The 22,049-nt window shown below is 49.1% G+C and overlaps 1 protein-coding gene across 1 annotated transcript in view; it reads right to left on the bottom strand.

Annotated features, from left to right (window-relative positions):
- Nucleotides 1-17,963: 17,963 nt before the first annotated feature.
- The window catches only part of SRRM4 (serine/arginine repetitive matrix 4), a 143,633-nt gene continuing 139,547 nt past the window's right edge, over nt 17,964-22,049 (bottom strand). The window contains exons 11-13 of the mRNA XM_012756497.2: nt 20,804-20,914; nt 20,079-20,219; nt 17,964-18,369 (exon numbers count right to left, since the gene is read on the bottom strand). Coding sequence (XP_012611951.2) covers nt 18,060-18,369; nt 20,079-20,219; nt 20,804-20,914 — 562 coding nt within the window. The 3' untranslated portion in view covers nt 17,964-18,059. The remainder of the gene's footprint in view (nt 18,370-20,078; nt 20,220-20,803; nt 20,915-22,049) is intronic.

Below are 22,049 nucleotides of genomic sequence, written 5' to 3'. Positions count from 1 at the left end.
CTCAACTCCCAATCCAGCGTGGGAATTTATAGCCAAGGAACAGAGAGAGGGTGTCGGTGAATGGAAAATTACTAAGAGGAAACATCAGAGATTGGGGGGATTCTGGCTAAACCCACTGAAGGGCATTCTAGCCGAAGACAGGCCAGGGTTGGCAGTGCAGACGTTACCCAGGGGTGGTGGAGGATGAGGAACCTGATCAGATATGGGCAGTGATGAAATATTGAGGGTGATCAGATATTGAAGATGGGTGGTTGTTGCTAAACTGATACAGCAGGGTTCTTGCTAGAAGTGAATTTTACAAGGGACTGCACAGGTGGGCCTAGGAGGAGATTTGGGGGCCTGATTACTGTTTGGTCAAGCAAAGAATCTTTGTCAGCAGTAACATTATTCCCAGGAACCTCTGAGTTTTCAGTTTACCTGCCTATGAAATGGACACAATCGTAGCCAACTCTTGGAGATGAGATGAGGAATACATGAGGTGTTTCTTGTTAGGCACTTAGCAGACTGATCAGCTTTTATATTTTCCATTTTGAGTTATCAATTACATAGTGCTTGCTGTATTCCAGGCTCTGTTCTAAGTGCTTTATAAATGTTAATCCTCACCAACAGTCCAGTGAGAAAAGGATACTAGTATTATCCCAACAGTCCAGTGAGAAAAGCGTACTAGTGGTACTAGTGGATAGATAATTCCTATTTGACTGATGAGGAAACTGCCGTCATAAATGTTAACCAATGATGACTTCTATTATCATTACTATGACTGTTAACAATGATAATTATCTTTAAAAAATGCTATATACTCAGGTGGGATGTCCGATCTGAAACTCAAACCCCCAAATCTAAACTTTTCTGTTTCTCCCACGCAGCAGGTCAAAGAATGAATTTACAAATCTTCCTTTGGCCTAAAGGTCCGTTGGGCTTGAGTTCCGATCTTTGATCTGTTCCCAACAGGTAGACAACTTTGAGCATGGCATTTTCCCTCTGTGGGCTTTAGGGTCTCAGCCCTGCCTTCTTCATGGGATCAGGGTAGGTTGGGGGTGTTAAGGAACTTAGTGAGTCACAGGTTGAGAAATTGTTTTGATATTAAACAGTGCTTGCATGAGGCAGTTTGCTAAAAATAATAATATGGAAAACAACAACAATTGCTACGGTTTATTGCCTCGTCTGTGTGTATGTGTATCCGCTCCTGAAATAATTAGCACGTTGCAGACAGAATGATGTTAAACCCTCACAACAGCGTCACTATCCTCATCACTCCCGTTTTACAGATGAGAAAACGGAGGCACAGAGCCTTGGCTCTTGCATACATGTATGGGATGGCAAGGCTTGGGTGGAAACCTGGGTTGTTCTGAATCCCAGATCTGTGCTGAGCTGACAGATCAAGACTCCTGCCCTCCCCCCAGCTGAGAGGGGGAGGCTGAGGCCCCACAGCATGGCAACTCCTGAGTGATTGGGCCCTCACTTGATGTAGGATGAGCTCACCGGGCTGGAAGCTTCAGGCTGACGTCATGGCTGGGCACAGAAGCCTCGGCTCTCTCTGTAATTACAGCTGGGCGGGGCCAGCTTGTGTTTGAAGCTGATTACGGGCAGAATCACTGCATGACACACGGGAGAAATCTGGCCCTGCCTGGGACCTGGCTGGGGGCTGGGGTGAGGTTTCTGAGTGGGTGGGACGGGGCAGAGGTGGCTTGTGTGTGGATTCCAGTGGGTGCAGGGGTGTGTTGTGTTTATATGCGGATGGGACTGTGTTTATTTATGGGCGAGTCTGCTGTGGGTGTGTTCTGGAAGAGTCTCCTTTCCTCCTTCCTTGCCCAGCCTTCCACAACCCCACCCTGAAACCTGCAGGAGACCCCTCTGCCTAGAACAAGGCTAACTTGGGGCCAGTGTACCAGGAAGGAGAGGAAGCCCGCAAAGGAGCAGGAAACTGAACTCGATGACCTAATCTACCTTCTCATTTCAAGAATGAGGGGGAAGAAAGGGAGGATGTGCAGCTAGAAAACAGGAATAGCAATATTAGCATTTACGGGGCACTTGCCTTGTGCCAGCTTCTGTTCTAAGCACTTTAAATTTATGTGTCTTAACTCATGTAATCCTCCCTACATTCTTCTGAGGAAGGGAATGTTAGTATCCCCATTTTGCAGTTGAGGAAACTGAGGCACAGAGAAATTATGTGATTTACCTGTGTCTATGATACATACTTGGTTAAGTGGCAGAGCTGGGATTGGAACCTGCCTGGGTAGGTTGGCTCTTAACCCATCTGCTACGCTGCCTCTGAAATCAAAGTCATGGCTCACATTTATTGAGCACTGACTGTGTACCAGGCCCTGTGGTCAACGGTTTTATTCATTACTTCGTGGAATCCTCATGGTTCAGAGAGGTGAAACCACCTGCCTGGAGCCACACAGCTGAAGGAGGACTCAAGCCCAAGCCAATAGGACTTGGGAACACATAGTAATAACAGAATGGGGAATCTTCCTATGCTGCCTGGTGTCCTGGCCCCTCTGCACTCTTGCTGCGTTTCTGGGTCAGGCCAGCATGCTGTTTGGGGAAGCTGAGGAGGGAGGCAGCTGTTCATGCTGCTGATCCAGGCACCTGGTGAGGAGTCATCCAACACACGAGGAAAGTGGTCAGTGCACCCCACGGGCTGTCACCAGCCAGGTGAAAGAAGAGGCCAGAAAGGGGAAGGAGCCTCCAGGCTAGTTCCCCCAGGAAAAGATAGACCCTGGAGGGTGTATGTGTGTAGGGAGTGGGGAAGATGCCAGATCCCAGGAACCAGAACAAGGATTCCCCTGTCTGCCATCCTCTTGGAGCTTTCACATGGGGTGTATCACGATTCATCCTCAAAACAGGCCAGGAGGAGGGTTACATCACCCTGCATTTGCAAAACTGGGGCCCTGGCTGGAAAAACAGCAGTGTGAAGTCACACAGGTAGCATCAGGACAAAGTAGGAGAGAGAGATATAGCTGCTGAATTCTGTGCTTTTTCTTTCCACTTTAGTAAGAAACAGAAGTTCCCACCCTTCCCCAGAGAATTTCCAGCCCCCGGACCCTCCCTAGGGTCTGCACACCCATCTCAGAGTTCCTCTGCTTAGATGTCCCTAGAGCCAGGCACATCCTCCAGCAATGCCTTTCCTTTCTCAGACCCCCTGCAATGACACTGATGGAATTTCTAGCACACTTGGCTCCATGACAGCAGAACCCTTGGGTGTCTTGTTCACATCAGTGTCTCCCAGCACCTAGAGGGTGCCAGGTGCATCGTAGGAGTGCCGCAGATCTTGGCCGAGTAGATGATGATGTATCAGCAACTCTGTGTCTAAGTTGCCTGGTTCCCACAGACTACACAAAGTTGCAGCATTGGGATATTAACTAAAATCTCTGGAGTACATAGAAAGTGCCAGCCGCCAAGCTGGAGGCTTTCCAAGCATGCTCTTATTTAATCTTCGCCACAACCTCCTAGACGTTTTATACTATCACGATCCCCATTTTACAGATGAAGAAACTGAGGCAAAAGACATAAAGTGACTTGCCCAGAGCCACCAGCTTGTGGGTTCTGAACCCAGGTCTGTCTTGAAAAAAGCCCAGATTTCTTTCCTCTGCCACACACCCCTACTGAAACGAATGAATAAACACAGTAAGATAAACAATCCACACAGTCCCTCCTTGAACAAGTCTATGCCCTCACAACCCTATGACGGCAATACTTATGTACTGAGCCCTAGCTTCCTCCTATTATTGTCTGCAAAATTCTTTCCTGGGATCTCTTCTCCTAACCACCTCTACAAATAATAATAATGACAGTAATAATACTAATAATAACAAACACTTACTTAACATTTTGTACCAGTTGTAAGTGCTTTGTATATATTAATATCAACTTATTTAATCCTCACTGGAATTGCTCCAAGGGAGGCATTATTAGCCCCATTCACAGATGACAACATTGAAGCACAGAACAGTTAAATAACTTGCCCAAGATCACATAGCTATGAAGTGGCAGAGCTAGGATTCAAGTCCAGGGAGTCCAGCTCCAGAGTCTGTATTCTTTTTTTTTTTTTTCAGTTATTCGAAAACTTTTCATTATGTTTTGAACAGCTAAGATATGCAAATTGATTTTTGAACTGCAAATTTTATGAAGTCTCAATATATTTCAAATATTTCTCTTTTTTAATTGCAGAATATCACAGGGGTACAAATGTTTTGGTTACATAAATTGCTTTTGTACCATTTGAGTTGGTGTTCTTAACCACTATGTGATTCTTTGAATAACAACAACAAAACGACAGTCATGATAACCACCATTATTTGAGAACTATTATGTGCCAATCTCTGCTAAATGCCCTCTGCCTGCTACCTCCTTTTATCCTCATAACCACCCTTTCAGGCAGTAGTATTAATACTATTGCTAATCCCATTTTAGAGTTGAACAATCTAAGGCACAGATCAGATCTGGGCTGACCAGCCCCAAAGCCCATACCCTTAGCTGCCCAGGGAGGCTGTGCCACCTGGCCCCCAGTGTATGCCTGGCCAGAGCACTGGCCCTGCAAACCCAGACCAACCCAGCAGACCACAGGTCACCTGCAGGTCTCCAGCCCACCTCTTTCCCCATCTTCTCACCAGGCCTCCTTCTCTGGGACCTTTCCCAGACCTTCTCAGCACAACCAATGACGCTAGGAGCGCATTAACATGTGGGGGCTTGGAGGCTGCCTGGAAGAAGCCATCACTGTGTCAACAGAAGGGAACCTACCTGTTTCTAACGTGAAAGCTCTGCAGAGCTGGGGCAGGGATGGGGGCCCAGCAGGCTGGGTGGGAGCTTCTCTCCGCAGCAGGCGCCCCCAGCAGAAATGAGTCAGGGGTCAGCTTTGGGGGGGAGGATCGTCTTGCCCTCTCCCCACCCATCCTCAAGGATAGACACCCCCAGCCAGGGGCTCTCAGGAATGCTACTCCTATTCCCAAGTTTTGTCAGGGCTTTTGAGATTCCCCTTTTATTGCCCAAATAGTTATTTTGCATCCAGGGAATTGATATCTCCACTAACTGGAGTTTTCAGGAAGTGACACAAGGTTGCCGTTTCCTGCTTAAGAGAGACAGTGACATATGGTGGGTAAGAACTTGAACAGATCTGGATTTGAATCCTCTTCACTCGGCTGCTCTGGGCAAGGGACTTAGCCTCTCTGAGCCTCTGTCTTGCCATCTGTAAAATGGGGATGGTTTTCACCTGGGGCGGAGATGGTGGTGCACTCATTGAACACGTGAGGAGAAGCAGACACTGGGAGTGAGGAGACACGGCCTGTTCATTCCTTCATTTATTCATTCATTTCATATTTGTTAAGTTCTTATGTGCAAAGCACCAGCCTAGGGGCTGGAGGTGACGTAGTGAATGAAGTATAAGCCCCTGCATTCATCTGTATCATAGCCAAATAATTAAACAGTGGAAATATTAATAATTTCAGAGACTGTAAAAGTTGTATGAAGAAAATAAAGGCTCCAGGCTGCCTTTCTCGTCTGACTCCCACTGTCCACTTCTTGCTCAGGGTGCTCCAGCCCCAGGGGCCAACTTTCTGTCTGTCAAACAGAAGAGGCAAGCAGGTTCCTGCCTGGGGGCCTTCCCACCTGCCATTCCCATTGCCTGGAACATTCTTGCCCCAGGTCTCTGTAGGGTGGGTCTCTCCATTCATCTGTGTCTCAACTATAAATTTCACCTACTCACAGAAACCTCTAACCTCACACTCTCTCACATCAGCTGGTTTCTTTTTCTTCCTGGCCCTCGCCACTAACTTATAGCTATATTTTACATCTCTAAGTATGTGTTTGTCTGCCTCTCCTGTTAGAATGCAAGCTCCATGAGGGCAGAGGATAGGGACTTCTGTCTGATTGCTCGGGTGTTGTCACTGGCACCTAGAGCCCTACCTGGTGCCTAGTCAGGGTTCAATACAATCTGTGCTTTGAGGTTGTCGTTGGTGTGGTTTGCCAAACATTTCCAGTTTTTCCTCCTCCTTCCCCTGCTTCCTGGGAACATGGGAGGTAGGAATGTATTTCCTGATGCCACTGTGGTTGGGATGAGCCGTGTCACTAGTTGTGGCCAATGAGTGTGAGCAGAAGTGATGTCTGCCACTTAATTGCCCTCAGGAGACCCTTGGCTTCAAGCAGGCAGGACCCTTGGGAAATTTCTCTTTCTCTCTGCGTTGTGATAACCAAAATTGTAGCCACCAGCATCACCCATGAGTGGACTGTCCCTGCTGGCCCATGGTGGACATGGATGAGAAATAAATCTTTGTTCTTTCAAGGCACTGAACCTTGGGCTTATTTGTTATTGCAGCATAACCTATCTTATTCCAATGGGTAGGTTAATTCTGTCCTATTATGGTTGTCAGTATTGCTTTCAGGGAACTTTCCTAATACTAATCACATACTGAAGAAAATCATTCAATTTCCTTCTCTGCCAAGAGCCTGGCTGGGAAAGTGGTATGTCGTGTTCCTCTCAGTTTAGGACATTTATGAAGAGTGCTGTCATGAGCTCCTGATGCAGAGCGTGGGAGAGGGAGAGCTGGAAGGTCTGTAATCTTGAGGGCCCCTCTCCCAAATGCCTCTGAGGTTAGAGCAGGAGCTGGTTTGACCGGTTGGTGACCTTGATGCCAGGCAACTGCTTTGGAAACAGTTTTTTCTAGGTCTGGGAGTGACGGCTCTAAGAAGCGTCCAGCCTGAGAGCATTCTCAAGGCTTGTTCTGGGAGGAGGGGAGGGAGGCTGAAGGAGCTGTGGAGGATGTATGGAGATAGAGAGAGATGTTGACAAGACATCTCCCTTTGGGGACTGTCTTAGCTCCACCTTGAATATGAGTTGGGATTAGCATTAGCTGTGGACAACAGGCAGTCACAATAACAGTAGTTGAAGTAAGAGACAGATCTATTTCTTTCTAATGTTGAAGTCCAGAGACATCCTGTCTACTGGTGGGATGGAGCCCTGTCCCCTGGGGTCCTTGGGACAGAGACCCCACCTATCTTATTGCTCCATTTATATGTGCTCCATTCCCAAAGCCACCTCATGAATCAGGGAGTCACTTGAATTCTAGCCATCATGCCCACATTCCAGCCAGCAAGAAGAAGGAAGGGATGAAGAAGAAGGAAAAAGCACATGACAAATCTCTTTTATAGAAATTTCTGGAAGCTGCCACACAAAAATTCTGTCTATATCTCATTGGCCGAAATCAGTCATGGCCACCCCTGGCTGCAAAGGAGGCTGGGAAATGCAGTCTTTATTCTGGGTGGCAACGAACCCAGCTAAACATCAGGGGGTTTTAGTACCCTGGATGATGGGAGAATGGCTATTGTGTGGCAACTGCAGGCTCTGCCACATCCTGAGATAGTGAAGACAGAGATTGCGGAAGCATCCTAAAGGTTTCTTTAAGTTGAACCCCTTTGGAAAACTGGTGGGAAATATGTACTCTTCTGAACCAAAATGCTGATATTTTAATACATCAAACTTGGGATTTCAAATGATTCATAGACTCTAGGAAGCCCAAGCACAGGAAGCCATGGATTTCTTTAGGTTAAGATAACTTCATGTAGAAGTAGCGCTTGAGGTGAGGGAGAATGAGGGGAAAAAACTGTGTGTGTGTGTGTGTGTGTGTGTGTGTGTGTGTGTGTGTGTACACCTATTCCCACCTCCTTCCATTTGGCTATATTGCTCTATTTGATGTGGTTGGTGGTGCTTATTTTGTCTTTCAATTGGAGAGTAGATCGTCAAAGGGATCCAATGTTATACCTTCAGAAAACATTTGACAAGTTTCCATAGCAATGGAGAAAAAAAGGCAAAAAGAAAAACTTCAGTGTGCCATCTGGCTATAGGCTGCCCATAGCCGCACAATGGCTGAGCACCAGCATTCTGAGCGCGCAGTGAACCCATATTGTAAACCCACTCTGGGTGGAAATGCATGACTAGCACCCCAAAGTCTTTCCACTGATGGATTGATGTTGGAACTACTCAGGTGAAAAATGTTAATGAAATATTAATATCAGGGTGGAGATCTACACGGGGAGGTTGCCAAGTTCTCAGGAGACTCTAGATTCTTCTAAGTGGAGGAGACGCTTTTGGAAGGTGGCAGGTAGGAGCGACTCTCTTGAGAATTTGGTGTTCGAGGTGATGAAAGGTGAGATGAGAGACAGTTCGACCTTTTTGCCAAGGTGACTTAGAATCTTCCCAGAAACTTGTCGTGAGCTTGCGTAAACAGCTGAACCTCTCCCACTTCTCTTTTGTTTTGTTTTTTAGTGTCAGTAACAATGGTATCGACTCAATTAGGCACTCTGCTAAGTGCTTTCCATCATGTATCACCTCTACTAACCTTCACAGAGACCTTATGAGATGGATACTTTTATTATCCCCATTGGAAAAATGAAGAACCTTAGAGTCCCTGTGTGGGACATGGCACTGCCTTACTCCTAGTCACACTCCCCACCCCCTACATGAGCTAAAAATTAACCAGCTCAGGAATGAATGGGCTTTGGAAAGGAGCTGGGCTGGCAACCCCAGGCAGATGCAGTCACTTGACAGCTGGCCACGTGCTGCTGGGTGTACAGGGATGAATGAGGCAGACCAGAAAGGCTCCTGTCCTCATGGGGATGGGCAGTAAACCAGTGAACAAGTAAGCACACAGATGAGTACTACTGCATATGGTAATAGTGCTATGGAAGGAATACTCTTGGGAGGTGGGTGATGGAGGGGCCTGCTTTAGGTGGGTGGGTGTCACCTTGGCCCTGTGCACATGCAATCGACCCTCTCTGAGGTTGTCTCTCCTCCTTCCTTTTTCCTAAGCCCTCTTCCTTTCTTTGGCCAACTCCTATTCACTTCCCAGAATCAGCCTGGAGTCAGAGTTTTCTGTGACGCCTTCCCCGACCCTCCAGGGCTGTTTTAGGGGCCTCTGTGGACTCACTCTCGTCCTAACATCCAGCTGTGCCACTTACCAGCTGTGTGTGCAACCAGTCCGTGCCTCAGTTTCTGCATCTGTAATATTGGCATTAAAAAGAGTATCTCCCTCATAAGGATGTTGTGATTGTAACTATGTAATTTATGTTAATCTGTGGAAACATTTAGAAGCCTGCCCAGCACATGGCAGACTCTGTATAATGGTTGGGTGCTCTTGCCGCTGGTTTTATCATCACCGTTATTGTGATGATTAGCACACTACGGGACATTAGATCTGGCCAGCATTTTAGGTACCATCTAATTCAATGGTTCTCAATCCTGGCTTCATATCATTATGGACTGACCTGGGAAGCGTTTAAGAAACACTGATGTCTTGTCAGAGAGTCTTGTTATTTGGGTGGCATTCAAGCATGGGTGGTTTTGTAAAGTTCACAGGTGATTTGAATGTAGGTAGCTATGGTTGAGGACCACTGGTCTACTCTAGCCCCTTTTAACAGGTAGAGTAACTAGGTCTTGGGGGTAGGGGGACTAATTTGCTTAGGACCATGCAGCAAGTCTTGGCCTCTGCCCATTAGGAGGGTTTATTTTCCTATGTTTCTCCTACTTCTCTGCTTATTCTGTGGCTTTCACTCTAGAAAGGGGCTGTGTATAGCCCTAGACTGTCAAGGTGGGGGTGTTGCATGCAGCCACCTCTGCTCCATCCTTGGGCTGCTGCAGGTCCCCGGAAGTAGGTCTCTCTCTTCTGTAGCAGGGACAGCTGGGGCTGGAAGGGGCTGGGCGCCTGTTCTGATCAATTACTGGACAAACACGTGGATTCTGGTAACTGGGGGCCAGAGCAGGAGATAGAAAGGTGAAGGCCTCCTCCAGTGAGTCACAGGGACAGTTTCCTGGCAACCACATTTCCTGGAAAAAAGTCATCGGCGACCCTAAAAGAGGGCTAGCTCTGAGTTGAAGGGGCTCAAACCCTTGTAGGTAGACAGGGGTAGCAGAAATGGCCCAGAAGCCCTCAGACCCACTTTCAAATACCCACTGGCTATGTGGCCTTCCCTCCACGAATCTAAATGTTGTCCTCTGCCAAATAGGTCTAAATGGTGTTGTGATAGAAATAACATCAGCTAGAGAGTGCAAAAGGCCTGGCACATGACAAGCGATCCATAAAAGGTTATTATTATTAATTATTATTTATCGTTGAAGCCTCAGAACAGGACACTGGTTGTTGCTTTACCCAAACCTACTTGGAAAGAAAGAAATCAGTGTGTGAGTGGCTGAGGGTAGGGTGGTGGATAGCCCTGGATTTACCCAAGGAAGGTTACCCCAGACAAGAGATTCCCAAGCCAGATTTGTGTTGGGCAGAATGCAAGGGGAGCAATGGTGGTGACCTCCTTTGTTTGCTTTTTCTCCCCTCTAGTTGAGAACCAACTTGGTCGTGGACTGTGTGTGTATATTTTTTGACTCACATAGTGTTAGAGTTTCAAGAAGCAAGGATTTAGGAACATTTTAAAAGTCAGGAGATTTTTTTTATCTAAAAGTTCAGGCCGGGCGCGGTGGCTCACGCCTGTAATCCTAGCACTCTGGGAGGCCGAGGCGGGCGGATTGCTCAAGGTCAGGAGTTCGAAACCAGCCTGAGCAAGAGCGAGACCCCGTCTCTACTATAAATAGAAAGAAATTAATTGGCCAACTAATATATATATATATATATATATATATATATATATATATATATATATATATATTAGCTGGGCATGGTGGCACATGCCTGTAGTCCCAGCTACTCGGGAGGCTGAGGCAGAAGGATTACTTGAGTCCAGGAGTTTGAGGTTGCTGTGAGCTAGGCTGATGCCACGGCACTCACTATAGCCTGGGCAACAAGCGAGACTCTGTCTCAAAAAAATAAAATAAAATAAAATAAAATAAAATAAAATAAAAGTTCAGGTTCTCTTGAAAAATTGGGAGATCTGGCAACACTGAACTGAGACTTCTGCCTGGCATCGGTAGGGTGGGCTCTCCCGTTCCCACAGTCCTAGCTCCATCTGCGTCTCGCTGTCTTGTTCCCGTGAGTGTCTATGGCACCTGCTCTGGAGGGTAAGAAACATTTTAAGTCTACACTGAGGACGTTTCCAGAGGCCTCCCCAGGGCCTTGCAGGGCCCTGTCCATTCCAAGCTGGCTACTTTGGACTGTCCACATGAAACTCACTACCATAGCTCTGTCTCGGTTTAGGATACAGTCATGCTGCCCACTAACCATCATTGAGTGCTCTCGTGCACCATTTCACTTAGTTCCACAGCAGCCCAGGAGGGAGCTGTTGCTGTCCCATTTTACAGATGAGCAAACCAAGCGCCAGGAGGGTGTGGTCCTTGCTCAATGCCACACAGCCAGTAAAGGCAGGGTCTAGATTTGAATCTAAGTCTTTGGACTACAAAATCTGTGCCCTCCACTGAATGTCCTCCCAGCCATCAAGGTCTCAGAGGAAGACAATTCTACCAAAGAACACTGGTTACCTACTGCACAAACTGAAGTGTTACAGAGCAGAGTCTGGGGCTTGTCATCTACCTGCCTGGATTGTAGCACTGATTTTGGATTCTGTGACCCTTGGGCTAGTCACTTTGCTTTTCCTAGGTTTCAGTTTCCTTCTTTGTAAAAAGGAGATCCTAATACCTACCTCATAGGGTTGTGTGTGATGAAGACCAAGATAATGCATATAAAATGCTTGAGAAAATATCTCCTAAGGCACTCTATAGATGCTACTATAACATATATATATATATATATATATCTCCAAAATATTTATTGGTTTGTTTTCAGGATTAGAGAAGTTAGCTGGGCAATGTGAACTTGCATGGTATGCAACAGGTGCTGCTTAAGTGTTCTCTACCTCCCTGTCTCCTTCCCTCTTCTCAGCTCCTGGGCACCCCGTGTAGACAGAGGACACTGGGCCATATATGAGAACACCATACCATGGGACCTTTAATTAGAACAGAGACATGTTTCGTACAGGCTGAAAACCCAGAAACCCCAGGAAGGTTATGCTTAGCTGTGGAGACCAGAAATCAAGCAAGCTGTGGCTGCTGTGTCACTGAGCAGAGGACAGGGTCCCAGGATGCTGGAGGACACAGCAGCTTCTCTCTCTCTCTCTCTCTGATGTGGATGCTCCAGGCAGAGGCCGGATGATCAGGCTGAGCTGGGCTGGTGGTGGTGGGTCCTCGGGTTTGGAATTTTCCAGATAGGAGTCCCAGACCCCGATGCAGAGACAGGGCCTTGGGGTGCACCAAGTCCCCTGAGCCAATGTGGTGGATTCTGCTAGGTCCTTGGCCAATTACCACTTGAGGAAATAGCTGAGAATTGGGAGAGAAAGGGTGCAGTGTAGAGAGAAGTCCTCACAGCATAGACCCCTGGAGAGACCTGACATGGCACCTGGCGTCAAGCTGGTCTGAGCTCAAGGGAGCTTGGGCATGTCAGCTCCCCTTCCTGAGTCTCACTCTTTTCATCTGAAAAGTGGCAATATGACCCGCATCACTGGCTTAATTGAATGATTGTACAAAATATGGCCTGACAATGAACAGTGGTTAATCCAGGGCAAAGTAAAGCCATCTTGGTCTCTCCCGTGATGACTCTGGACCACTGGGCTTAGAGAGAAGTTCGAGCTACATACAGAGGGCATTAGCCCAGTCTAAAAGAGTCATCAAGGTGACAGGGGATCTCCCATATCTGACTGGGGGACTCACATTCTCTGACCTCACCCTGCAAATGAAGTCCAGACCATATCTTTCTGTTTCCTTATTTGATTGACACCTACAGTCAGCAGAAAAGACAAGGGACAATATATCCAAAAGGATGGAGTTCACAGTATCAGAGCCAGAAAACCCCTTCCCCACCCTGCCAAGAATACATAGGCCAGGCCCCATTTTACAGATGACAAGACTGGGGCCTGAGACCCCATTAGATTTCATTCAGGCAGATACACAGGCAAGAGAACCACACAGGAACAACCTTCCAGTCCCTTTGGCTTGGCTCGTTAGAAGATGAAGCATATGTATTCTTGGCCAGAGGAAAGGGTTTACAATTTCTTTCTCTCTCTCTCTTTTTTTTTCTTTTTTTTCCAAGGAGTTGTGACTTTTTAATAAAAGTTGGTTCGTGCACAGGCATTTTATTCCTCAATTAATTTCCATCTAAATGAGGTTTTCCTGGAGATAACCAGTGTTTTACTTCCATTTGCGCTTAATTTGTATGACTGAAGCCTCCGTTTCTGCCAATTCCAATTTGCTCGGTGAATCTAGCACTCATTACCTGGGCGATAATGCCCCTGCTGCAGACAGCAGCACCTGGGGCTGGGAGATGGACCAATTTCCAATAGCAATTCAGGGGAAGAGGAGGTCCCTCTCCTTTCCCAATATCACTCAATAAATAGGAAATAAATTATTAAATAAGCCATGTTCTGATGAGGGCTACCCCCCATCATGGTATTTACAATGCAAAACAATAATCACTAAAAATCCCCCCCCAATAAAAGCAAAAATAAAAACAAACAAACAAACAAAACAACAGCCGAACAGCCACAGGCAGAGGAGAGATGACAACTGTGTCCGTATCATTGGCTCATTGCTGCAGAATTGAGAAGGAAGAGGTTTTGATGGAGCATTGCTCAATGACTCAGTATCTGGCATAAGAGTCTCAGCTGGCCAATGGAGGAGGAGGCGTGTTTCGACGAAGACTGGTTTCAATTTTGTTTAGTTATAAGACAAACTTTTCTATTCAGCTAAAGGGGAAAGCAAGGCAAGGCACATGCACATGAGACTACTTTGAATATTTGTGGAAAAGAAGAGGTGAAAAGCAGACAGCAGAAGAAAATATGGAAGTTGGACTTGAGCAGGAAAGGAATTAGCTTTGCTCACCTCTGGGAGTGCCCTGAATTTTTGGCCTCCTGAAGCAAACCTCTTTTGGGAAAGAGGCTGAGTCTGAACAGATGAAGTGATAGGGCTCTCTGAGATGGACCCCTTGTGTCTTTCTAACATCTTAATTTTACTCTGCTTCTGAAAGACTGACTTTCCTTCAAAGGAGGGAAGAAATAGAGATGGGAATGTGGCCAAACTTCGATGAACCAGAATGTTTCTAGACGGAAGCTTTGAATGAGTTAGTTTTTTCACTAAAGGGGCTTCAAACCTTGCTTTTGGTTTTTACTTTTTACTCTCAGGATTGAGAACCCCCTAAAAATGTTTGAGGCTCTTTTCCTTTTCCCTCCAAGTCTCAGTGAAGCTTACTCTGTCTTTGATGGCTCTCCCAGACCTCAGCTCAACATTTTGGATTGTATCTCAAAGACTCCTCCGCTTCACAGAGGTGGGCACTTTGGCCCAGACAAAGTGGGCAGTTGGCCCAGTGTCACTCATCCAGGGCACATCCATGGCAGGAAGGTCAAAGGGCTTGGGAGGCACATCTCCTTCCCCTTCTGGATGCTGGTTTGTGAGTGAAGTCCTCACCATGAGCAAATTGCAGGTGACCTGTCTTACCCCCTGGAAGCAGAGGTGATGAGAGTGAAGTAGACATAGGAACAGCCCTATCAGGAACTGAGGGTTCTGGTTAATCAAGGTTACCTGTGCCCCAACAAGAGTTTTGTTTTGGGATGGGAAAAGGAAGTGTAAAAGAAATGAGAGGAACATACCAAGTGAGAGAGAGAAAGAGAGAGACAGAGATAGGAACACATTTCCTCCCCTCAGAGGCAGTTAAACAGCCTTCTTATAAACTTTCCCTGGAATAGGGCTACTCCCTTGCTTGGGTTAGGGCAAGGTACTCACATTGCTAGAGAAACAACCAGGGATTTTGCAAAAGTCTCGCCAAACCCAAAGTTGGACCAGGCAAGCTGGCAATTGCAAGCAGTGGATAGTGACTTTGGAAAAGGTAAGAGCCCTCTCTGGCCAGCAGCCGGAAGACACTTCCAGTTGGTCAAACAGGGAGGACTGATAAAGGCCTCTGGATCCTGGACTCTCCCAGGATGGGTTTGGAAATATCCCTCCCTTCTTGGGGGGAACATCGGGCTGTTCCTTCCATCTTGGGATTTTTTTTTCCTTAATTTCAAAAATAGCTTTTTGCTCTTCTCTGATGGAACAGCAAAAGCTCACAGGAAAAGACTTTTGCTTTGGGTTTGTGAGTCTCCCCCAGGATGGCTGATACCTCTTCACAAGGCACCACGAGCCCACTGCAAAGGGAACAGGGCAAATCCCAACCAAATCGTGGGAGATGGAGAGAAATTAGGTTAAGTGGAATGGGAGCATGTGTAACTTACATGAAACCAACCAGCTTTGGTCAGGCAGTGATCCTGCCCCATAACATGTGCCTTGGAGTGAGTGCAAAGTCCACAAGTGCCTATTTCCCCAGTCAGTTCAATTCCTGCTTTACACTCACGGTGTGAGCTCCTCGTCAACTCCAAGTGCAATCCCCATACTAAACCAGACGTCATCCCCACCCACAGTGGCCCTCAAAATACAAGGCAACTACTTCAGTAAGTGCTCAGCTGAAGCCTCATCAGTCTGCTGAGAGACGGCAGCACATCTGTCTCCAGCGTGTGCCTCCTTAAGGCACCTGCACAAGGGACTTGAACTTTGTGTGGCTCAGCCTCACATGCCAGCTTTAGACTCCAACCCTGTGTAAGCTGGGACTCCTCTGTATCCATCCAGCACCTTCGCTCCTAAGTCTCTGGGCTGTTTTCATCTTTTTGATACCACAGTGAGGTAGGTGGGGGACAGGGGGCTGGAGGCACAGGTCTGAACCTCCTTGACATTGATCTGAGTGATAAACCTTGGGCCAAGGATGCTCCTGGCTTAGAGCCTGCAGGGAAAAGACCAATAGCCAACCTACCTCCGGCCTCTCAAATCCCATCCGTAGAGACAGGAAAAAAAAAAAAAAAAGAGAGATGCATAAAAAATAATTTAGAAGTTTCCCCCACCCCCAGACACAAACATACATACACATACACACGCACAACCTCTCTGTATAAATAAATAAATAATTAAATACTGCTAATGGGGAGAGAAAGAGGGAACGAGAGAAAGTCATCACATAAATAAATAAATAAACAGATCAATAAATAAAATAAATAAAAGACTTGCTAGGAGCCCCAGGCGACGTGGTCCCCTAGAGCTGTCTGAATGAAGGCAGTCTCGAACAGGAGGCTCGAACGCCTCTCACAGCTGTCCTGTTGAGGAGGTCTGGTGGCTCCAGAAGCCTCTGTCTCCAGGAAGGGAGACTGGAGTCCAGTCTGGGTTCCTGGGCGGGGAAGAGGGTTATTTACAGTTGTGGTACATGCCCTCTCGGGGCACTGGCCCCTGTCCCAGGCACCTGCCATCTGGCCTTCTGCGGTGACAGCATTGGCATCCATGAGTCTTGGTGGGCGGGGCTTAGGTTGGGGCCAGAGGGGCCTGTGGGGAGGCCAGGTCGTCCACTGCTGCCCGGGCCACCTTGCTCCTCTCTCCTGAGGGAGAAAGGGCTTTCTGGAGGGCTGCATGGCAGTCTCTGGCCCCACGCGCCGGTAGGATGGGAAAGACTGGGTGGGGTAGAGGTCACCGCTTCCAACAACGAGTATTTTTTCCAAATGTTTTCCCTGGGGTGGGAGGGATACAGAATGTTTGGTCCTGCTTCCCCATAATCCATAGTTATCTGGGAACTGTCCTCTCTCCTTCTCTCCCTCCACGTCCTGTCCTGCTGCTGTTGCCACCACAAACTCGAAACTCACCCACAGGGCTCCGGAAAGCCAGTCAGCTGGTGAGGGGGATGCCCGGGAGTTTATTTTAAGGATCCTATTCCTCACCTCCCTGTTCTCAGCGCCTTCTGTGGATGAAGCAGCTGGTGGTATTTGTGTATCTCAGAGATCAGCTTACCCTTTCTGCCCAGCCCTGGGCAGGGGGAAGGTGGGGCGAGGGCGGAAATGAAGGTGGGTCTTTCCCAACTTCAGGAGCCAGCAGGAGCTCGAGACATGGGGCATCCAAGCCCCTCTCCCCTGGGCTCTGGATTTGGGTCTTTCCCCCCAAACCTGAGCTGCTGTGCCCCATCCTGGCAAAATTCCTGAGAGGCAAGGGGAGTAGTTTAGGCTGCAGGGTGGGTGGGTAGGTGCCAGGCTGCCTGGGTAGGATCCAGGGCGTGGCAGTCTGGGCAGTGGGGAGGGGGCCGGCAGGCGCCAAACAGAGGGTAAGGCCAGACTGGCTGGCGCTGGCACCTGGCAACTGGCCATGGCACTGGGGAATGTGCAGCAGATGGTCCCATGGAATGAAGTTGGTGCCAGCAAGTGGGGCCGAGGCAAATTTGGGAAGTGGGGGCTCTAAACCAAGCTGTCCTGACTGGTCCACTGTCTCCCTTCTCGTGGGGTTGCAGGGCACCTGTGAACAGCCAAAAGGCATTTTGTGTGAGCCATGTAGTGGCCTCTCCCTAATTGGGACCTGCTGGGCTCCTCTCCCTGACCTTGCAGAGCTACTGGGAGCAGCAGACTGGCCTTTCCTTTCTGCTCCTATACTCATTAGCTGAGAACCCATGTCCTATCTCCTGACACCCACCACCAACTCAAATGTCCATGTCCCCTACTCAGGTGTGTCCCTTCTTCTGGGACCCAAAAGTCTTTTAGCTGTTGTTCCCGCCTGTTTGAGGATGTTAAAGGGCTGACCCCTTATCCTGGACCAGAACTGCCCTTGGTCTCCCCTGATGGGGGTCCATCCACGTGCAGCCATGAGATTGGACGAGGGGAGGAGGAGGGCAGGTGAGGGGGTTACCACTGGCCTCCTGTGATGTGTGCACCCTGCAAGCAGCAGGTGAGAGCTGTCTCTCCATTTTCCTGGCCAGGCCCCAACTTTTCAGTCATGGACCCATTGCTTCTTACAAAACCTTGAGGGTTTTTTTTCCTGTGCCACCAAGAGGATGGTTCTCCCCGCACACCCAGTCCTGAGTTGAGCCCCAGAATGGTGCTGGTACAGAGGCTCCTAGCAGCTTGACAAAGGTGGTGAAGCTCCTGGCACCCTCTTTTCCTCCTCCCCAGGAAGGCAGGAAGGACAGGGTCCAGGAGCCCTCAATATCTGTCACTAAGGAGAAGGCAGGGAGGGCAGGTGGTGGGGGAGGCTGGCGGAGCGAGAGGGACCCCCGCGGGCAGCTGGCTCAAGGGAAGGCCCTTGCTTAGCGCCTCGTGCTGGAGTAGCTATCTGCCGAGCTGTAGCTCCGGCTCCGGCTCCGGCTCTGGCTCCGGCTCCGGCTCCGGCTCCGACTCCGGGAGCCCAGGCTGGGGCTGCGGGAGCTAGAGCTGCTGCTAGTGCGGGTCCTGCTCCTGCTCCTGCTCCGGCTCCGGCCGTGGCTCTGGCTCCGGCTGCGGGAGTAGCTGCGGCTGGCCGAGCGGCTGCTGCTGCTGCTGTACCACGAGGAGGCGCTGCTGAGGCTGTCAGACGAAGAGGGGCTGGGCCGGTAGTAGGGGATGGGGCGTTTCCGGGCACTGCAGAGAGCAGAGGGAGGATGCATCAGCCCCCCGGAGCCCCAGTCTTGTCCCAGGGGAAGGCAGTACCCTTCCATTTCCCAGTCCCTCAGGAAGAAATACTCCCTTTCCACTTCCCTTGCAGTCCTGAGGACATCAAAGAGAAAATCTCAGTTTAGCGCTAATATGCCTTGAAAAGAGATCATCATCTTCTTCTTCTTCTTATTATTTTTTTTTTTGTAATTTTTTAAACGAATCAAGCCTGGGGCTCAGAACTTCCAGCTGGCAACAGAATCTACATCTAAACTTTAACCGTAGTTTTGTTTTGCTATTTTTACTTTTACTAGAATTATCTATTTATGGCAAAAAGAGGCTGATTTTCCATTTATTGTACTGTATCAAGTTTCCTTTCGAAATAAACGTATGGACCTCTAAAAGGGGCAGATCTTTTTAAGGAAAATTAAGTAAAAAATAGTACAGTTAATAAGCAGACAAGGCCAAAGTGGTAAAGGTGCTGGTGGAGGATGAAGTTTTGGAAACACGGCATGGGTTAATCAAGATGGATTGTTTGAGGGTGACCGAGGAAACCAGATAGCCCTTTGGAAATGCCACTCTGTATCTAGGTCTTCCTCCAAGTTGACCCCAAGGCCACCTCTGGTCAAGGCAGTGGGTTTAGGGAATTCCTTACAAGCTGAGGCAGGGTGCTTGCTCTGTGGGATATTTGAGAAAGGGGCTTCTCTGGGGTACATGTTCTGTTTCCTCCTCTAGGTCGTCTCCAGAGACGATGCACTGGGCACTCGGCACCCCTGCTCTCGGGTGGGTCTCTGGACTGAGCAGCTTGGAGGCCCAGGAGGAGAACCCAACTCAATCTTAGGGCATCGTTCAGCCATTCTCCCAGCGTTCCAGGCCTGAGAAATTGGTTTTCATTTGGGCCTCTCTGCTAGAGCTTTGTTCTGCTGAGACCTTACCTGTTCCAGGAAGCTTTCTCCACCTATTCGAATCACTCAATCAATTACGATGGCACACAGTGAGGGTCTGCATTTCAGTTCACAAAGCACGCTCGCAGCTTTTTGCCCCCCCTTTCCTTTCATCCTCTTGTTACTCTGGGAGTTATCCCCTCCATTATTTCATGGGCGAGAAAACTGAGGATCGGGGACATGAGAGCTTTTCTGAGGCCACTTGGAAAGGGGCGCAGCCACGTTTCTACTCCACATCTAGGACTCTCCCGCTTAGCCACCACTGCTCTCGCTAAGGCCTTTTGGCTCCTAAGTAATGCAGTTCGCCCTCTCCACACTGGGTTGAGGGTGTAATATACATAGGTCTATTCAAGCCTGGCTTTGGAGAGTCTGGACAGGTCTGAGGGCGAAGGTCTGTCCCCACCTCCAGCCCAAGGCCCCGCCTCTGCGCTGTGGCCTCCTTTCCCAGAGGGGACCCCTCTCTCTCCCCAGCCCCGCCCCCGGCTTAGCCCCACCCCCGCACTCCGCCACCTCCGGATTCCCCGGGCTGGCCCCGCTGTCTTCCTGCGGGCCGGCAGGCGGGGACGTCGACTCAGCCCCGAGGCTTTGGACCGAAGCTTAATTTCAATGGTTGGGGGTGGGGGGTCTGTCCCCGAGCTCCCACGTTCCCGAAATCCCAGCCCCAAGGAGGCCTGGGGCGAGCCTGAGGTCCGGACAGGTAGTAACGGGAGTGGGGACGAGGGTGAAGGCGGGTCCCCCCTCCTCTGGCCGCACCTGGTTATCCTCCGCGCCTCCAGGTGGCTCGGGGAGTCTCTCCGGCGCTTCCTCATGGGCGAGTAGGACCTACGTCTCCGACGGGCGCGCTCGCGCTCCCGCTGCTGCGAGTCCTTCTCGGTGTACTTGGGGTCCCGCTCCCTGAAGGGGCGTGGGGGTTACTGGGGAGCTGGGGCAGGGCCTGCTTTTCTGTGCGAGAGTGTAAGACCGGGGCACTCGCCTCCTCTCCTTACCGCCCCGCCAAGGCAGGGGATGGGGGTGCCCGACCCGCGGGGAGGACGGGAGGGAGGACAGCGGGGCTGTGGGACGAGTCGCTGGCACCCGTGAGTGCCGCGGGGTGGGGGCTGGGCGCGTGCAGGGGTGGCAGCCTCTGCGGGTGGGCAGGTGCTGCAGGTGCTGCAGGGGCGAGGATGCGAATGTTACGCGGGCCCTGGTGCGTGGTGAGAACTGGGGGCTCTGCGTATAGGGATGTAGGGTGGAGGCTGAGGGCAGAGGATGTGAGTTCTGGAGTGTGGCTGTCGGGGTGCTAGGGCTGGGGACGTGAGGACACAAGGGTATGTTTGGTGCCTCGCTGCCACTCCTGATTGGACGAAGGGATTTGCAAGAATGCTGAGGCAGGGTGAATCTTAAGAGGAAGACTATCCAAGGGGCGGGACAGGGAGGCGGGGGCAGAGCGGAGGATCAGAACAAAGGGGCGGGGCCTGTCCTGGGGGCGGGGCCGGTACCTGCTGGGGCTGTAGCGGGAGTAGCTGGGGCTGCGGCGCGACGGAGAGCTCCTGCTGGGGGGGCTCCTCTTGCCAGACTTGGAGGAGTAGCTGGGAGAGCGGGAGTAGGACCTGGGGGAGAGGTAACAGCCTCTGAGGAGCCTGCATAGTGTCCTCCTGGGTTGTCAGGGACCTCTACAGCTATATTTAGCTAGTCCCCAGGAGGCGACCTTTTTCTTTCTGCAGGCCAGTCATAGGAATGAAATCCCCTCCCCTCTGGGTGGTTAATATTAATAATAATACTGACAACTTCCTCTTATTGAGTGCCTGCTATCCTGGTCACTTACTAACTCTGAGACCTTGGGCAGGTGGTTTCACTTCTTTGGGCCTCTGTTTTCTCATTTGTAAGGTGCATTGTAATAATAGTACTTATCCTATACAGTTGCACATTAAATGAGTAAATTAAGGTAAGCCACTTAGCATATTGACACGTATGTTAAGTGCCAATTAATCAGCACATGGGAAATGTTAGCTGTCACTATTATGTATTTTATTATGTGCCAGACATTAAATTAATGATTTGTGTGCATTATCTCATTTAATCCTCAACATATCCTAGGATTAGGTACTATTATCAATCCCATTTTACAGATAGGGAAACAGAGGCACAGAGATGGTAGAGGATATGAACTCACATCTGTTTGCCTCTAAAGCAACTTGAACTCAGGTGTGTTTGGTTCCAAAGCACTCTTGACTTCTGCAGATTATATTGTTGTGAATCCAAATGACTAATCCCTGTGCTACTTCCAGTCTCCTTCCCTCTCTGCTAATGCCTTTCACTTTTAGAGAGTATAGAGGAAGGAATAGCTTTTTCAATCTCAGTGCCCTGGGACAGTCTCCAGCTATAGCCCCTGGAAATTTTGCTTTTGCCAACTTGCTCTATGGCTGTGCATTGAGAGATATTATGGGAAAGAATCCAGATGAAACATACTTTTGGACACTTTGAAAGGATGTGTCAGGCATTTCCATTGACTATACCATATAGTGTCCCTTTTCTGTGGAACTCTCTAAATAATTTTTCATAGACTTAAAAAAATCAGAAATAGTTGCTTTTCCAATCAACTGGTTCAATTCCTTTTTGTTAATAATGTAACAATTAATGGAGCAATATTCCTTTTTGTTTGCTAGGGAGCTCAGAGTCACATTTGCCACCCACCTTCATAGCAACTACACAGAATGATAGGACGTACCTTTTGGGACTTAACCT

The sequence above is a fragment of the Microcebus murinus genome, chromosome 22 (assembly GCF_040939455.1).
Source record: "Microcebus murinus isolate Inina chromosome 22, M.murinus_Inina_mat1.0, whole genome shotgun sequence".
In the NCBI taxonomy this organism is placed as follows: Eukaryota; Metazoa; Chordata; class Mammalia; order Primates; family Cheirogaleidae; genus Microcebus; species Microcebus murinus.
The sequence above is the reverse complement of the archived record's forward strand: the minus strand, read 5'-3'. Positions and strand labels throughout refer to the sequence as shown.